The sequence below is a fragment of the Electrona antarctica genome (genome assembly GCF_951216825.1).
Source record: "Electrona antarctica genome assembly, chromosome: 9".
Taxonomy (NCBI): domain Eukaryota; kingdom Metazoa; phylum Chordata; class Actinopteri; order Myctophiformes; family Myctophidae; genus Electrona; species Electrona antarctica.
In genome coordinates this window covers 56909705-56927090 of record NC_136790.1, presented here as the reverse complement: position 1 = coordinate 56927090, position 17386 = coordinate 56909705, and the positions used below count along the sequence as shown (strand labels likewise).

The following is a 17386-nucleotide window of genomic DNA, read 5'->3' as shown; positions in this document are numbered from 1 at the left end:
TCCTCGGTGCCGCACAGTGCCACTGGAGGACTCACCCACCCTGAAGCCTCTAACAGGACCCACCCAGTAAAACCAGGACAGGACTCAACCAGTAAAGTAAGACCAGGACTGGACTCACCCAGTAAAACCAGGACAGGACTCACCCAGTAAAACCAGGACTGGACTCACCCAGTAAAACCAGGACTGGATTCACCCAGTAAAAACAAGACTGGACTCACCCAGTAAAACCAGGACTGGATTCACCCAGTAGAACCAGGACTGGACTCACCCAGTAAAACCAGGACTGGATTCACCCACCCTGAAGCCTCTCTAACAGGACTTCCCCAGTAAAACCAGGACTGAACTCACCCAGTAAAACCAGGACAGGACACACCCAGTAAAACCAGGACTGGACTAACCCAGTAAAACCAGGACTGGACTCACCCAGTAAAACCAGGACAGGACTCACCCAGTAAAACCAGGACTGGACTCACCCAGTAAAACCAGGACTGGACTCACCCAGTAAATCCAGAACTGGACTCACCCACTCTGAAGCCGGGTCCGGTCAGTGTGTCTCCTCCCTGTCCGTTCTCTCCTATCAGCGTGGTGTTGTTTCCCTGCTCGCAGCTGTCCTGACACTGGCCCTTTAAGCAGATCCTCTTGCAGATGAGCGGAGCGATGACCACCTTGAAGGAGCGCTCCCTGGTGGACGAGGACGATACCACGCTGCTGGACACCATGCTACTGGACACCATGCTGCTGGACATCATGGAGCTGCTGCCCCCACGCTCTGGAGACACTGCACACCTGGACACCTGCTGGGAGGGTATAGGGTTAACACCTGGACACCTGGACACCTGCTGGGAGGGAAGGTAAGGTTTAATATTAACACCTGGACACCTGCAGGGAGGGTAAGGGTTACTATTAACACCTGGACACCTGCAGGGAGGGTAAGGGTTACTATTAACACCTGGACACCTGCTGGGAGGGAAGGTAAGGTTTAATATTAACACCTGGACACCTGCAGGGAGGGTAAGGGTTACTATTAACACCTGGACACCTGCTGGGAGGGAGGGTAAGGGTTAATATTAACACCTGGACCCCTGCTGGGAGGGTAAGGGTTAATATTAACACCTGGACACCTGCTGGGAGGGTAAGGGTTAATATTAACACCTGGACACCTGCTGGGAGGGTAAGGGTTAATATTAACACCTGGACACCTGCTGGGAGGGTAAGGGTTAATATTAACACCTGGGCACCTGCTGGGAGGGTAAGGGTTAATATTAACACCTGGACACCTGCTGGGAGGGTAAGGGTTAATATTAACACCTGGACACCTGCTGGGAGGGTAAGGGTTAATATTAACACCTGGGCACCTGCTGGGAGGGTATAGGGTTAATATTAACACCTGGACACCTGCTGGGAGGGTAAGGGTTAATATTAACACCTGGACCCCTGCTGGGAGGGTAAGGGTTAATATTAACACCTGGGCACCTGCTGGGAGGGTATAGGGTTAATATTAACACCTGGACACCTGCTGGGAGGGTAAGGGTTAATATTAACACCTGGACACCTGCTGGGAGGGTAAAGTAAGGGTTACTATTAACACCTGGACACCTGCAGGGAGGGTAAGGGTTAATATTAACACCTGGACCCCTGCTGGGAGGGTAAAGTAAGGGTTACTATTAACACCTGGACACCTGCAGGGAGGGTAAGGGTTAATATTAACACCTGGACACCTGCTGGGAGGGTATAGGGTTAATATTAACACCTGGACACCTGCTGGGAGGGTAAAGTAAGGGTTAATATTAACACCTGGACACCTGCTGGGAGGGTATAGGGTTAATATTAACACCTGGACACCTGCTGGGAGGGTATAGAGTTAAGGGTACAAGCCTATGTTCATGCCTATATATTTACAAGTAAGACGCGCAAACGCGGGAAGCGAACGCAGCTCGTAAATTGCAATAACAACAATTAGAATAAATTACGTACTTTAAGTTTTTTTAAATTAAATGTTTTTTCAAGTTTTTTTTTTGTGTGTGTATGTGTGCGTGCGTGCTTCTTTTTTAGTTTTTTTTTTTTAAAGTTTTTTGTAAGTTTTTTTTTAAGTTAAGTTTTTTTTTAATTTAAGTTTTTTGTGTGTGCGTTTTTCCTTTTTAAGTTTTTTTTTTAAGTTAAGGTTTTTTTTAAGTTAAGTTTTTTGTGTGTGCGTTTTTCCTTTTTACGTTTTTTTTTAAGTTAAGTTTTTTTTTAAGTTAAGTTTTTTGTGTGTGCGTTTTTCCTTTTTAAGTGTTTTTTTTAAGTTAAGTTTTTTTTTAAGTTAAGTTTTTTTTTAAGTTATGTTTTTTGTGTGTGTGTGTGTGTGTGTGTGTGTGTGCGTGCGTGCGTGCGTGTGTGTGTGTGCATGTGTGTGTTTTTGTGTGTGATACAGCTGCGCCCTCTGGTGGTGGGCGGGTGGTGTTACAGCGTGACACACACACAGACACACACACACACAGACACACAGACGTGATCGGCTGGGTCTCATAGTAAATGCTCACTGCGTTCGCAATTATGTCGGTTCAGATCGTGTATAGTGTGTATAGTGTGTGTATAGTGTGTATTTTGCCCTGCTACTAAAGAGTAGGACTTTGGTGACTTGTATTTATTCATAGGTACTTTGGGGTAATCAAATTATAATTCTGTTTTAAGTAGCATGTGACGGGTCAAACTAGGTGTTTTTCATGCTTCTGAATCCACTGCAAGCATTTATTTGTTTTGCACGAAAAACAACTCACCACAGTCACAGCTTGCCAAATGTGCTGACCTCATTTGTGATGACGGCTATGGCTGTATTTAGCCCAAGGAGTGTTTATCATGCAAAACAAATGCTTGGAATGGATTCAGAATCATGAAAAACCACTACTTTGACCCATAGAGTAGACTATGTAGTGTAGCCATCATTAGTTTTGCACAAAAAACACTCCTTGGGCTAAAAACTGCCATAGCCGTCATCACAAATGTGTAGAGGTCAGCACATTTAGGCACATTTGGCCAAGGAGTGTTTTTTTGTGTGCAAAACTAATGCTTGGAATGGGTTCAGAATCATGAAAACCCCCTAGTTTGACCCCTAGTTTGGCCATAGACCCCCTAGTTTGGCCATAGACACTTGCCCACTTGCCCAACAGTGCCTATATATGCTGACCTCATCACATTTGTGATGACAGCTCGGCTATGGCCAAAACTAATGCTTGGAATGGATTCATAATCATGAAAACCCCCTTGTTTGACACGTCACATGCTACTTAAAGCATAATGAAATTTAGAACATTTTGCCTTATAATGGTTGTTGATTAAACACTTTCAGCAGCTGTCAAACATTCCCCTAGGCTGGTTGAATAGAAACCAATGTGGGAGATGTTAGTAGACACCTTTACAAACGCATTCACATTCTTGGTAAGAAATGTATTCCCAGATTTGACATTCTGATAATATTCTGTGTCTAAATGTTGGCACCATGTGTCTAAAGGTTGCATACCCAGTACCCAGCATACCTGTAGGCGGAGCCAGACCAGCAGCACATGCCAGCCAATCAGAGTAGACCTACCTGTAGGCTGAGCCAGAGTAATCTAGTAAGAGAGTAATGACACTCCCGTTGACTCTCATTGTAACAATGGAATGCGGAAGTGCTCATTCTATCTCAATGGAATAGTTCCAGCCAGAGGAGCAATGTTTGGAACTATCGCCCATAGGTACCCGCTTTGCGGCTAGATCAAAGCGTGTCACGACTCACCACTCTCTTACTAGATTACTCTTCGCTGAGCCAGATCAGCAGCACATGCCAGCCAATCAGAGTAGACGTACCTGTAGGCTGAGCCAGATCAGCAGCACATGCCAACCAATCAGAGAGGACCTACCTGTAGGCTGAGCCAGATCAGCAGCACATGCCAACCAATCAGAGTCTGGGGAATCCTCCGGGCATCCATCCTGGCATCCTCTGCTGGCCGGCCAATAGCAGCTGGTCCTGGACGGCACATCCACGGTCCACCCAACGCTAGATCAACCAATTAACCCAGTATCCTTAAATCCACTGCTTCTGGGTGGACAGAACCTTGAATCCACTGCTTTTGGGTGGACTCAACACGTGCGTCCTTAAATCCACTACTTCTGGGTGGACCCCACCTTAAATCCACTGCTTTTGGGTGGACCCCAACCTTAAATCCACTGCTTTTGGGTGGACCCCAACCTTTAATCCACTGCTTCCGGGTGGACTCAACACGTGCGTCCTTAAATCCACTGCTTTTGGGTGGACCCCAAACTTAAATCCACTGCTTTTGGGTGGGCCCAATAACCTTAAATCCACTACTTTTGGGTAGACTCAACCGGCCTGGCTCTGTGCGTCCTTAAATCCACTGGTGGTTCTGGGTGGACCCAACCTTATATCCACTGCTTCTGGGTGGACCCAACCTTATATCCACTGCTTCTGGGTGGACCCAACCTTATATCCACTGATTCTGCTGCTGGGTGGACCCAAACTGTGCCTCCTTAAATCCACTGGTTCTGGGTGGACCCAACCCTGTGCATCCTTAAATCCACTGCTTCTGGGTGGACCTAACCCGGCTGGCTCTGAAATCCACTTCCAAAGCCTTTCTACTTGTCAGAGGAAGGAACTGTCGTCACACAGTGTGGAAAAAAGGGAAAGGAAAAGTGGGAGTAGATAGAAAAGAAAACTCCACAAAAAAAACGCTCCCGTTGCAACTTTCTTTCCAGGAAAGACAGAGGAGGGGGGGGGGGGGGGGTAATGTATATATGTTTACTTTCCTCGCGTGTGTAAACGATGATCCATCCGCAGAAGTAAGAAGTTTGTCATGTTTAGAAGAAAGTAGCCTAGTAATAATTCCTGTGAGCCTGAGAAGTTCCTTTCTGTGCGGAGTGGAGTGTGTTGCGTTGCTCCAGGCGGTCCGTTGGAGTGTGTGTGCGTGTGTATCTGGATTTAGGAGAGGAGGAGGAGAGGAGAGGGGAGGGGAGGAGTGTGTGTGTGTGTGTGTGTGTGTGTGCGTGCGTATATCTGATTTTAGGAGAGAGAGAGAGAGAGAGAGAGAGAGCGAGAGGAGGAGTGTGTGCGTAATCCACGTCTATCTGGCTGTGGCGACTATACAACTTTCTTCAAACCAAAAAGTGTCGCTGTGACGCTGAGCTGTCGGCAGCGTACTGTATGAGTGAGTCTGACGCGTTTCCAATACAGAGACAACTTCTTGCTGTTATTTATTGACGACATAACGAAAATGTACTGAAATTATAGTTGAAACTGAACGTATAGGACGTAATTAACGGACTGAACAGAACATATTGAGCTCAGCCCCATTCTCTCAGTGAACGCAACCTGCCCAAGCAGACACACAGCTGACATGAATAATGAATTACTTACTACAGGTAATTAATTAGCAGGAGCTAGTCAATCAAGGTATGAGGTGGGTCTGGGACATCAAACAAAGCGTGGGGAAAAAATAAATAAAAATCCAACAAGCTAAATGTATATTTTGTCTCCTACGCTGTCTGGCTTTGAGGATCAACACGACACGAGCGCTCATGTCACGGTTGAAATCTCAACCTACTGTTTGCACTGTTCCATTTACAGTCCTCACATCTACATAACCGGTCCTGTTCCAGATATAAAGGTCTCTCCTCCGAGACACGGATGGCAGGGCTCTCCTCGGGTTGGCAGAAGTACCGAATCTTCACTGTTGTTACATAAACAACGTTTTAATCACCTCTGTGGCCATTTTCACTCGTAGAGTTATAATGTAATCAGAGTGCAGTACACATCTCCACCGATATGGGCGCTAAGTTGAAAGCATATGGAGGAAGAACAGAGAAAATGTCCACCGCTGTGATTGAAAACGCTTTTTTATGTAACAACAGTGAAGATTCGGTACTTCTGCCAACCCGGCGAGAGCCCTAACATCCGTGTCTCTGAGGACAGACCTTTATGTCTGAAACCTGGACGTTTCTGTAGATGTGAGGGCTTTAAATGGAACAGTGCAAACATCAGGTTGAAGTTCCACCATGACAGCTATAGGTGGTTTGGGAAGGAGAGGAGAGGAGGGACCTGGCACTGAGCCAACAGGGAAGGAACTGACTGAAGTGAAGTGAGCTTTGGTTGTTGATTCCTCCTTCCTCTCTCGCTCTCTCTCGCTCTCTCTCTCTCTCTCTCTCTCTCTCTCTCTCTCTCTCTCTCTCTCTCTCTCTCTCTCTCTCTCTCTCTCTCTCTCTCTCCCTCTCTCTCTTTACATGACAGACACATGTTGAAATGCAGCGGGAAGGTGAGACGAGAGAGAGAGAGAGATATGCTGTCAACTTTCAAAAGTAAAGCTAACGTATCCTATGGAAACTCTCTGACAGAAAATGCACAACCTTTTTTATAGTTTCACAAGATAGTATTACTCAAAGTGTTAATGTAACACAGCTCTGTTTACACCTTTATTTTATTCCTATTATTAGCCTATATTCAATATGTACATTGATTGTTTTATTTTGATTGTCTTGTTCCACTTCTGCTTTGGCAATTTAAACAGGTTCTCTCCAATTTGCCATTAAAGCTCCTTTGAATTGAATTGAATTGAATTGAAAGAGACACACACACACACACACACACACACACACACATACACAGACAGACAGACAGACAGACAGACAGACAGACAGACAGACAGACAGACAGACAGACAGACAGACAGACAGACAGACAGACAGACAGACAAATATCATGCATGGCACATTTGAAAATGTAGGCCATTTGAAAATAGCCGATCTGCAAATAAGTTCAAAATGTGTCGCATCGACGCATTTTGAGCTTGTAGATCTGCTGTTTTCAAACATCCTCCTCCTGAGTAATGTTTAAAGTTATTTATCTGTGTTCAGTGTCCTTTTTAAAACATCCCAGTAATCTGAAAAGGAATAGAGCGTCGCAGTCCCGCCCCCTACCAGGGCCCAGTCCCGCCCCCTACAAAGGCCCAGTCCCGCCCCCTACCAGGGCCCAGGAAATGATTCCCCGTTCATTTTCCTCATAGACTTTTCAAAAAGTATTTATGTAATGACCTTCTAAGCGTCGTACAAGGCCAACTCGAGTTGTGACAAATCATGTTGTTGGCTTTGTCCGCGGCGTAACCGTCTTTAAATAAATACTTTTTGAAATGTCTATGGGAAAAATGCATTGGGAATCATTTCCTGGGCCTGGCGTCGTCATGAAAGGGGGCGGGACTGGGCCTGGCGTCGTCATGAAAGGGGCGGGACTGGGCCTGGTGTCGTCATGAAAGGGGCGGGACTGGGCCTGGCGTCGTCATGAAAGGGGCGGGACTGGGACTGGCGTCGTCATGAAAGGGGCGGGACTGGGACTGGCGTCGTCATGAAAGGGCCGGGACTGGGCCTGGTGTCGTCATGAAAGGGGCGGGACTGCGACGCTCTATTGAAAAGGACTGTTGGCCTTTTTCGTGCCAACATTGTGTTACCGGTGGCTGCTTTAGATCTGAGTATATAGGATGGAATGATGATGTCACTGGTTAGCCTGGTTAATAAACCAGACCGAATCAGCCGTTGGCAAAAATGTTTTTGCCTGCCAGCGGATTAGGGTCTGGCGAGGCTCAGTAGCACGCCTCTTTCCTACAACCGAGAACAGGTCGGGCCAATCGGGACACGGTATGCAATATGGGCGGGCTTTGGTACAGTGACGTTCAATGCTTGAGACCTTTGACTGACAGTAGCTCTGACCAATTGCGTCGAAGAGAAAATGTTTGAACCCGCCCCCCGGGAAATTAAATCCAAGTGGAGCCAGCCCAGACTAATATACCGCGACAGTGTTGTGTGATATTAGTCTGGCTTATTAGCCAGGCTAGTCACTGGTGGCTGCTTTAGATCTGAGTATATATAGGATGGAATGATGATGTCACTGGTGGCTGCTTTAGAGGATTGAATGATGCCTATAGAACACTGGAAATATATACTAAAGGCCTGCATGTTTTTCTCTTTAAACTTATAATGGGTTCCCAGATTGATAAAACATAAGCCATAATTACTTTAAGTAGACTTGGTACCTACCCAATATTTCTTTGGTATCAAATGAGTGTGTGTGTGTGGGCATGTGCGTGTGCGTGTGCGTGTGCGTGTGCGTGTGCGTGTGTGTGTGTGTGTGTGTGTGTGTGTGTGCGTACGTGTGTGCGTGCGTGCGTGCGTGTGTGTGTGTGTGTATACAGCTATATGTTAGAGAGAGAGAGAGAGAGAGAGACAGAGAGAGGGAGAGAGAGACAGAGAGAGAGAGAGAGAGAGAGAGATTGAGTCACTTCCCTCCAGAAAGTGAGAATGTTGACTTATAGTCTTGGAGGAAATGACTGCATCGCCTTAAGAGAGTTCACACACTCTGCTCACATTACACTGGGCCTCGTCATACACGCACGCACGCACGCACGCACGCACGCACACACACACACACACACACACACACACACACACACACACAGACTTTCTGCTCGTTTAAACCGGGGGCTCGACAGTGGAAGGGAAAATGATAATGCCCAACGTCAGTCAAAGAGTCCAAACCTTTCTTCATTAATTTCAAGGATCTCCCAGTGTGTGATTAATATGCAAATGTAGGCCCACTATATGATATACGACTTTGAACCATAAGCTAGATTCGATACTTATATTTTTTATACTGTTTGTATTTTATAAAATAGTAAAAACACAGCTGACCTACGATCACACACATGCACATGCACATGCCCACGTGCACACACACACACACACACACAGTGCTTTCTTGTTTTTTTTGTATCCTCTTAGCAGACCTTGTATTGAACTGTGCTTTATTGTGTTTATTCTACAAACTGTTAATAAAGTTTACAATCAATCAATCAATCAATCAATCAATCAATCACATACTGCTTAAAATCTGAATCTGAGTCATTTAAGACTCTATAACTTGTTGATGCAGCACATAACGTCTGTACGTGTTTTCTGTAAAGCCCAGATTGTATCAGCATCATAACGTCTACTATATTTCACCTTTTATGTCAAATTGTGTTATTTGGTACTTGTTGGTACTTTGTGATCATGTTGTACTAACTCAGGGCGTCCTTGAAAAAGAGACATGCTCTCAATGGTCCTCCCTGAATAAATAAAGGTCAATAAAATAAAAAATAAAGTTTATTTTCTTGTTTTGTATTTGGATATCATTGCACGCTCATCTATAGATTAATATTACAGACACAACGTGAGTAGAACCTACATTGGCTAGTGGAAAAACAATCATATTGATTCATCCATAACTGGTGGTCTAAGCCAGGGCATGTACAATGGTACATAACGCACGCACGCACACACACACACACACACACACACACACACACACACACACACACACACACACACACACACACACACACACACACACACACACACACACACACACACACACACACACACACACATACATAAAACATGCTTTACCCCCCCCTGGTGGCATCACCATGTACTGCATGCACCACAGAGCTGTCAAATTGTGGAGTGACTGACAGCTATTTTGACTGAATGACACAAAATGTGTGGAAAGTAACTAAGTACATTTAATTAAGTACTGTACTTACAATGTTGAGGTATTTGTACTACAAAATTATAATGATAATAAAATTTATATTAATATTATAAAAATTATAATAACAATAAAACAATACAGTTTGTGATCACATAAATCAGCCACATGGTGCACATTATGCAGGTCAATTAAATGTTATATCAATTTAATTTAATATACGCTATATAATTTTCATTATATAGCGTTAAAACTAAACAAAATGGACAATAACTCCAGTTCTTTATTTTTTTTCCCCCATTTTATTTTATTATCTTTATATCAATAATTGAACAGAGAAAACATAATAAACCAAATAAAAGAGTAGCAAGTAGGAAGAATGAATGCTAATTTATTCCTAAATAAACATTTACAGTAGTTCTAAATTCATGATGGTAAATTAAATATGAACTGACAACAACGTCAACAACAGCAATATGAAAACCTCCTTTGTGTTGTTTATGTTAAAACTGACACATCTGTCAATCGTTGCAGTTTATTTGTATATACTGTACATAAACACAGTGATATATATTTACCTTATTTGATTTGATTCATACATGTTTAAACATTTATACAAACTGGCAGCAGAAATATGATGATTTCCATCAGATTTAAGATGCTGTCATTCAGGATGTCATGACATGTAATAACACTCAATAATATGATGATTTCCATCAGATTTAAGATGCTGTCATTCAGGATGTCATGACCTGTAATAACACTCAATAATATGATGATTTCCATCAGATTTAAGATGTTGTCATTCAGGATGTCATGACATGTAATAACACTCTAAATGGTTACGTATAAAACTCCCTTATACCTTTATGTCAAATGATCTACAACATTGTTTCCCAAACAGTGGCTCGGGACCCAACTGTGGGTCACGGACCGACGGGCCTATACGTTTTATTTGTTTTGTTTCTTTTTAATACTATTTTGTTTTTCTGAAGATTTTCCAAAAATAAAATTACAAAAGCTTTCCATACACACAAAATTCAAACAATTTCATCAAAAATAATTTCATGTAAAGGAGCAACTTGGACACTCAGGCATGAAGGAAGCATAAGTTAATGTCCGTTGCTCTCCCCATGTCCCCCATATATGGGGACTAGGTTGGCGGAGGGTGTGTAGAGCCCAGGATCACATTAGATAATGGTACAAGCTCATATATATTAAACTGGTTCCCCCTGAAGATCTCAGTCAAAAACTTCCAGCCCTCCCATCCCAACCCCCCCCCCCCCCCCCCCCCCTCGCTGAGAAACACTAGTCAGTGTGAGAGATGATCAGAGGAGCAGAGTTTCTGCCACGGTCATTAGGACATGGACTGAAGAATGGAAAGAGTTTCTCAGTGAAGGAGCAGCCAGTGAAAGAGTAGAGGTGAACTCTGGTCTCCACATCATAAAATGAGACCAGACCCTCCTCATAATCCACAAACACTCCCACTTTCTGGAGCTTCTCTCTTACAGGGAGGAGGACAGCAGGGTCAGCTTTAGCCTGGTACTCATTTCCATTCATCAACCCTATAGTCCAGTAACCATTGTTGGGACTCAGTGTGTGTATACTTTTCCTGTCGATGGACTCTCTGGCTACTCCTAAATTCCACGCAGTCTTCCCTCCAACCTGAACCTCATAGTAAAACCTTCCTGAGGAGAATATTTGTTTTCCTAAGACATTGACATATATAGAGAATCTCTCTGTCTTGTCAGGGAGATTCCACGGGTTTCTCATAAAATTCCACGTGTTTCCATGACTCACTTGTTTTCCATCCTCAGACAGGATGAGTTCAGGATGTGCTGTTTCAGGGTCCAGAGTTACATCCACCTCATATTTCTGGATCCTCCTCAACTCAGCATCACACAGCTTCTTCATATCTTGACTGAGTGTCTTCTCCAGCTGAGACACAGCTGTCCTCAATGTCCCCACATGTGAAGACTGATGGACATTGACCTTTGTCCAGTCCTTGGTGGGTCTCCACTCTGTGTTGATGGATGTGAAGTTCTGTAGGAGGTTGAGGTGGTCTTCAGTGTGTGAGATCTGTTTCAGCTCAGAGCTTCTCTTCTCTAACTGAGTGACTTCCTGTTGCAGATCTTTGATGAAGCCTTCAGCCTGTTTCTCTGTTGTTTTCTGCTTCTCTTCAATCACACCAATGAGCTCAGCCTGGCTTCTCTCAATACAGCTGATCAGAGCAGTGAAGACCTGCACACTGACGGCTATCACTGTATCTGCATCTTTCCTGCTGAGATCTACTGAGCGTTTAACCTCCTGAATCTTCTCTTGTCTCTCCTGGATCATCTGCTGAACTTCAGCCTCTGTCTTTCCCAGCTCAGCCTTCCTTTCTTCACATTCTTCTTCCAGAGATACGATGCGATGGGACTTGTGGTCTGACTCGGTGACACTTACACACATCATTAGTGTCCCAGTGTTGTGTGATGCAGGCTTTGCAGTAGTTGTGTCCACATGGAGTGCTGACCGGATCAGTGAACACATCCAGACAGATAGAACACAGGAACTGCTCTTCAGACAGGAGACTGCTGGCGGACGCCATTTTATACACACTGAGGAGAAAAGTGAAAGTATGAGCAGTAGTTCTCGGGATGTTTTTATGCACATGACAAGCCAGACAAATGCCTACAGTATGCTCCTACAGTATGCTCCTACAGTATGCTCCTACAGTATGCTCCTACAGTATGCTCCTATGCTCCGTCAATGTGATTATTATTATTATTATTATTCCACAAATACTGAAAGACAAAGTACTGAGAAACAAATCACACCCCTGTGAAGTGAGGGGCGCTCATCGTACATCATGCATTCATTGTCAATGGGAATTGAATCTTTGTGTAGGACAAACATAGCCGATTTGTTCGTCTACATATGATGTAAATTCTCCATTCATTGTCAATGGAATTTCATATTTTTTTGTTAGGACAAGAATCTACACTAATACTGGTTATATTAAATGAATAAATAGATTTTCGGTCAGTATCATCTTAATGGCATTATTAGCTTACTGCTCACTGTTTATGCTGAACCTTGAGATGGCTGTACGTGCACACTTGTGTCACGTGCACACCTGTGTCACGTGCACACCTGTGTCACATGCACACCTGTGTCACGTGCACACCTGTGTCACATGCACACCTGTGTCACATGCACACCTGTGTCACGTGCACACCTGTGTCACGTGCACACCTGTGTCACGTGCACACCTGTGTCACGTGCACACCTGTGTCACGTGCACACCTATGTCACGTGCACACCTGCGTCACATGCACACCTGTGTCACGTGCACACCTGTGTCACGTGCACACCTGCGTCACATGCAATGCCATCATTAGTAATGAGTTCACTAATCTGTAACTATACTGCTGTAAACTGCAGTTTAACGATCCAGTGTACGCGCACGCTAGTGTGCATGAGCGCTAAGCGTGCACGTACACACACTGCCCCCACTCAGGAGGGAGGGGGGGGGGGGGGCACTAGCACTGTGCAAAAGGCATGGAATACGGATGTGTATATTTCAGGAAACTCCCGTTAAACTTTCCAAAAAACTCCCGAATTGTAACGTTACACCTGTATATTACCGTATATTAACTGTATATGCTGCTAAACTTGAGGTTTACGGGCAAATCTAGTGCCCATAATTGCCCGTTAACTCCTCTTTTCACGCAGTGTAGGACCCATGATGTTAACACGGCCCTGATGATTGAATGCTAACATTACCTATAGCCTATTTTATTGAAGAAATCATCATTTTTTTCATTTTCCAATTGAAAGACGGACTGAGGAAGTTCAAGGACTATAAAAACAGGTGAAAGCACGTCTGATACAGTTTAATTATACCTCATTTTATTGTCTTTTAGTGAATAATAAATAATTTCCCTTTACTCACCGTCTTTAATGGTCAGTCAAGTCCTGTTGAATGTCTTGAAGAGAGTGAGAGAGTGAGAGAGAGAGAGAGAGAGTGAGAGAGTGAGAGAGAGAGAGAGAGAGAGAGAGAGAGAGAGAGAGAGATAGAGAGAGAGAGAGAGGTTCACCTTTAGACTTGTAGAGAAACTTCCTCCTTGTACTGTATGCTGTTAACTCTTTCACACCCTGCACTAGGCCTGTACATAATATGGTTGCAATATTATTGTAGTGCCAAAGTCCTAAAGTTTATCAGTATGTGATTGGTTGCCAACGGCCAGAATGATGTTAAGACGTTTGATCAATAAAACCGAAGTCCAAACAAAAACACTTCTCTAAAACACAATGATAAACAGAATCTATACTACACCATCAAACACACATACAGAACATGACACTCACACCCCTAGTGTTATAACATTAAACTAATTATTGACACCCACTCCTACCCTAGTGTTATAACATTAAACTAATGACACCCACTCCTACCCTAGTGTTTATAACATTAAACTAATGACACCCACTCCTACCCTAGTGTTATAACATTAAACTAATGACACCCACTCCTACCCTAGTGTTATAACATTAAACTAATTAATGACACCCACTCCTACCCTAGTGTTATAACATTAAACTAATTAATGACACCCACTCCTACCCTAGTGTTATAACATTAAACTAATTAATGACACCCACTCCTACCCTAGTGTTATAACATTAAACTAATGAATGACACCCACTCCTACCCTAGTGTTATAACATTAAACTAATTAATGACACCCACTCCTACCCTAGTGTTATAACATTAAACTAATTAATGACACCCACTCCTACTCTAGTGTTTATAACATTAAACTAATTAATGACACCCACTCCTACCCTAGTGTTATAACATTAAACTAATTAATGACACCCACTCCTACCCTAGTGTTATAACATTAAACTAATGACACCCACTCCTACCCTAGTGTTATAACATTAAACTAATGACACCCACTCCTACCCTAGTGTTATAACATTAAACTAATGACACCCACTCCTACCCTAGTGTTTATAACATTAAACTAATTAATGACACCCACTCCTACCCTAGTGTTTATAACATTAAACTAATTAATGACACCCACTCCTACCCTAGTGTTTATAACATTAAACTAACTAATGACACCCACTCCTACCCTAGTGTTATAACATTAAACTAATTAATGACACCCACTCCTACCCTAGTGTTATAACATTACACTAACTAATGACACCAACTCCTACCCTAGTGTTATAACATTAAAATAATGAATGCCACCCACTCCTACCCTAGTGTTATAACATTAAACTAATGAATGCCACCCACTCCTACCCTAGTGTTATAACATTAAACTAATTAATGACACCCACTCCTACCCTAGTGTTATAACATTAAACTAATTAATGACACCCACTCCTACCCTAGTGTTATAAAATAAACTAATTAATGACACCCACTCCTACCCTAGTGTTATAACATTAAACTAATGAATGACACCCACTCCTACCCTAGTGTTATAACATTAAACTAATGAATGACACCAACTCCTACCCTAGTGTTATAACATTAAACTAATTAATGACACCCACTCCTACCCTAGTGTTTATAACATTAAACTAATTAATGACACCCACTCCTACCCTAGTGTTTATAACATTAAACTAATTAATGACACCCACTCCTACCCTAGTGTTATAACATTAAACTAATGACACCCACTCCTACCCTAGTGTTTATAACATTAAACGAATTAATGACACCCACTCCTACCCTAGTGTTATAACATTAAACTAATGACACCCACTCCTACCCTAGTGTTATAACATTAAACTAACTAATGATGAACGATGGGACTTGTGGTCTGACTCGGTGCAGGACTGACAAACACACACGCGGTCTGTCTTACAGAACATCTCCAGAGGCCTGTCATGTTTCTGACACAGAAAGTCTTCCAGGTTCTTCACAGGGTCCATGAGTTTGTGTCGTTTTAACCCTGCGTGTGTCTGGTGAAGCTCCAGGTGAGTCTCACAGTAGGAGATCAGACACACCAGGCAGGACTTCAGGGCTTTGAGTTTGGTGTCGGTACAGACGTCACAGGAGACTTCATCTGGTTTAGCAGCCTCTCGGTTGGCGCTGCGACTTCTTCTCAGCTGCACTGACTTCCTAAACTGGTCGGCCATCTCAGAGATGAAAGTATTGACAAAGACTTCTGGTCTTCTGTAGAAGGTTTTGTTACAAAGTGGACACTTACACACATCATTAGTGTCCCAGTGTTGTGTGATGCAGGCTTTGCAGTAGTTGTGTCCACATGGAGTGCTGACCGGATCAGTGAACACATCCAGAGAGATAGAACACAGGAACTGCTCTTCAGACAGGAGACTGCTGGCGGACGCCATTTTATACACACTGAGGAGAAAAGTGAAAGTATGAGCAGTAGTTCTCGGGATGTTTTTATGAACAGACAAGTCAGACAAATGCCTACAGTATGCTCCTACAGTATGCTCCTACAGTATGCTCCTATGCTCCGTCAATGTGATTATTATTATTATTATTATTCCACAAATACTGAACGACAAAATACTGAGAAACAAATCACACCCCTGTGAAGTGAGGGGCGCTCATCGTACATCATGCATTCATTGTCAATGGGAATTGAATCTTTGTGTAGGACAAACATAGCCGATTTGTTCGTCTACATATGATGTAAATTCTCCATTCATTGTCAATGGCATGTTATAACATTAAACTAATGAATGACACCCACTCCTACCCTAGTGTTATAACATTAAACTAATGAATGACACCCACTCCTACCCTAGTGTTATAACATTAAACTAATGATACCCACTCCTACCCTAGTGTTTATAACATTAAACTAATTAATGACACCCACTCCTACCCTAGTGTTTATAACATTAAACTAATTATTGACACCCACTCCTACCCTAGTGTTTATAACATTACACTAATGACACCCACTCCTACCCTAGTGTTTATAACATTACACTAATGACACCCACTCCTACCCTAGTGTTTATAACATTACACTAATGACACCCACTCCTACCCTATAGTGTTATAACATTAAACTAATGACACCCACTCCTACCCTAGTGTTATAACATTAAACTAATGACACCCACTCCTACCCTAGTGTTATAACATTAAACTAATGACACCCACTCCTACCCTAGTGTTATAACATTAAACTAATGACACCCACTCCTACCCTAGTGTTTATAACATTACACTAATGACACCCACTCCTACCCTAGTGTTTATAACATTACACTAATGACACCCACTCCTACCCTAGTGTTTATAACATTACACTAATGACACCCACTCCTACCCTAGTGTTTATAACATTACACTAATGACACCCACTCCTACCCTAGTGTTTATAACATTACATTAATTAACATACAGAACATGACACTCAAAGTAACTAAGTAGTAGGCTACTGTACTTTAGTACAATCTTTAGGTATTTGTACTTTACCTGAGTATAGTTCCAATTTCCAGTACTTTTACTTCCACTCCACTGCATCTCAGAGGCAACTCCAACTCTTCAGCCCTATATACATTTTGGCCATTTGAAAATAGCCGATCTACAAACTCACAATGCGTCGCATAGCCGATCTACAAGCTCACAATGCGTCGCATAGCCGATCTACAAGCTCACAATGCGTCGCATAGCCGATCTACAAGCTCACAATGCGTCGCATAGCCGATCTACAAGCTCACAATGCGTCGCATAGCCGATCTACAAGCTCACAATGCGTCGCATAGTCGATCTACAAGCTCACAATGCGTCGTATAGTCGATCTACAAGCTTGTAGATCGGATATTTTCAAACGATTTTGTACA

The 17386-nt window shown here is 43.1% G+C and overlaps 2 protein-coding genes across 7 annotated transcripts in view; both read right to left on the bottom strand.

The window, feature by feature from the left end:
• The window catches only part of ltbp3 (latent transforming growth factor beta binding protein 3), a 126188-nt gene extending 121165 nt beyond the window's left edge, over window positions 1-5023 (bottom strand). For 3 of the 6 annotated variants that reach the window (XM_079510483.1, XM_079510479.1, XM_079510482.1), the window contains exons 1-2: window positions 3879-5022; window positions 524-797 (exon numbers count right to left, since the gene is read on the bottom strand). In XM_079510483.1, the coding sequence (XP_079366609.1) occupies window positions 524-797; window positions 3879-3998 (394 nt within the window). In that variant the 5' untranslated portion in view covers window positions 3999-5022. Of the gene's footprint in view, window positions 1-523; window positions 798-3825; window positions 3858-3878 lie in introns of those variants that run through there. The other 3 variants (XM_079510480.1, XM_079510481.1, XM_079510484.1) reach the window with 3 other exon arrangements.
• Window positions 5024-10852: 5829 nt separating this feature from the next.
• Window positions 10853-15913, bottom strand: LOC306930094 (E3 ubiquitin-protein ligase TRIM39-like; the record flags this gene model as incomplete). The annotated part of the gene is made up of 3 exons (XM_079510837.1): window positions 10853-11984; window positions 12608-12662; window positions 15424-15913. 3 exons carry the CDS (start codon window positions 15911-15913, stop codon window positions 10853-10855), a joined length of 1677 nt encoding a protein of 558 aa, XP_079366963.1.
• Between the last annotated feature and the right edge of the window lie 1473 nt (window positions 15914-17386).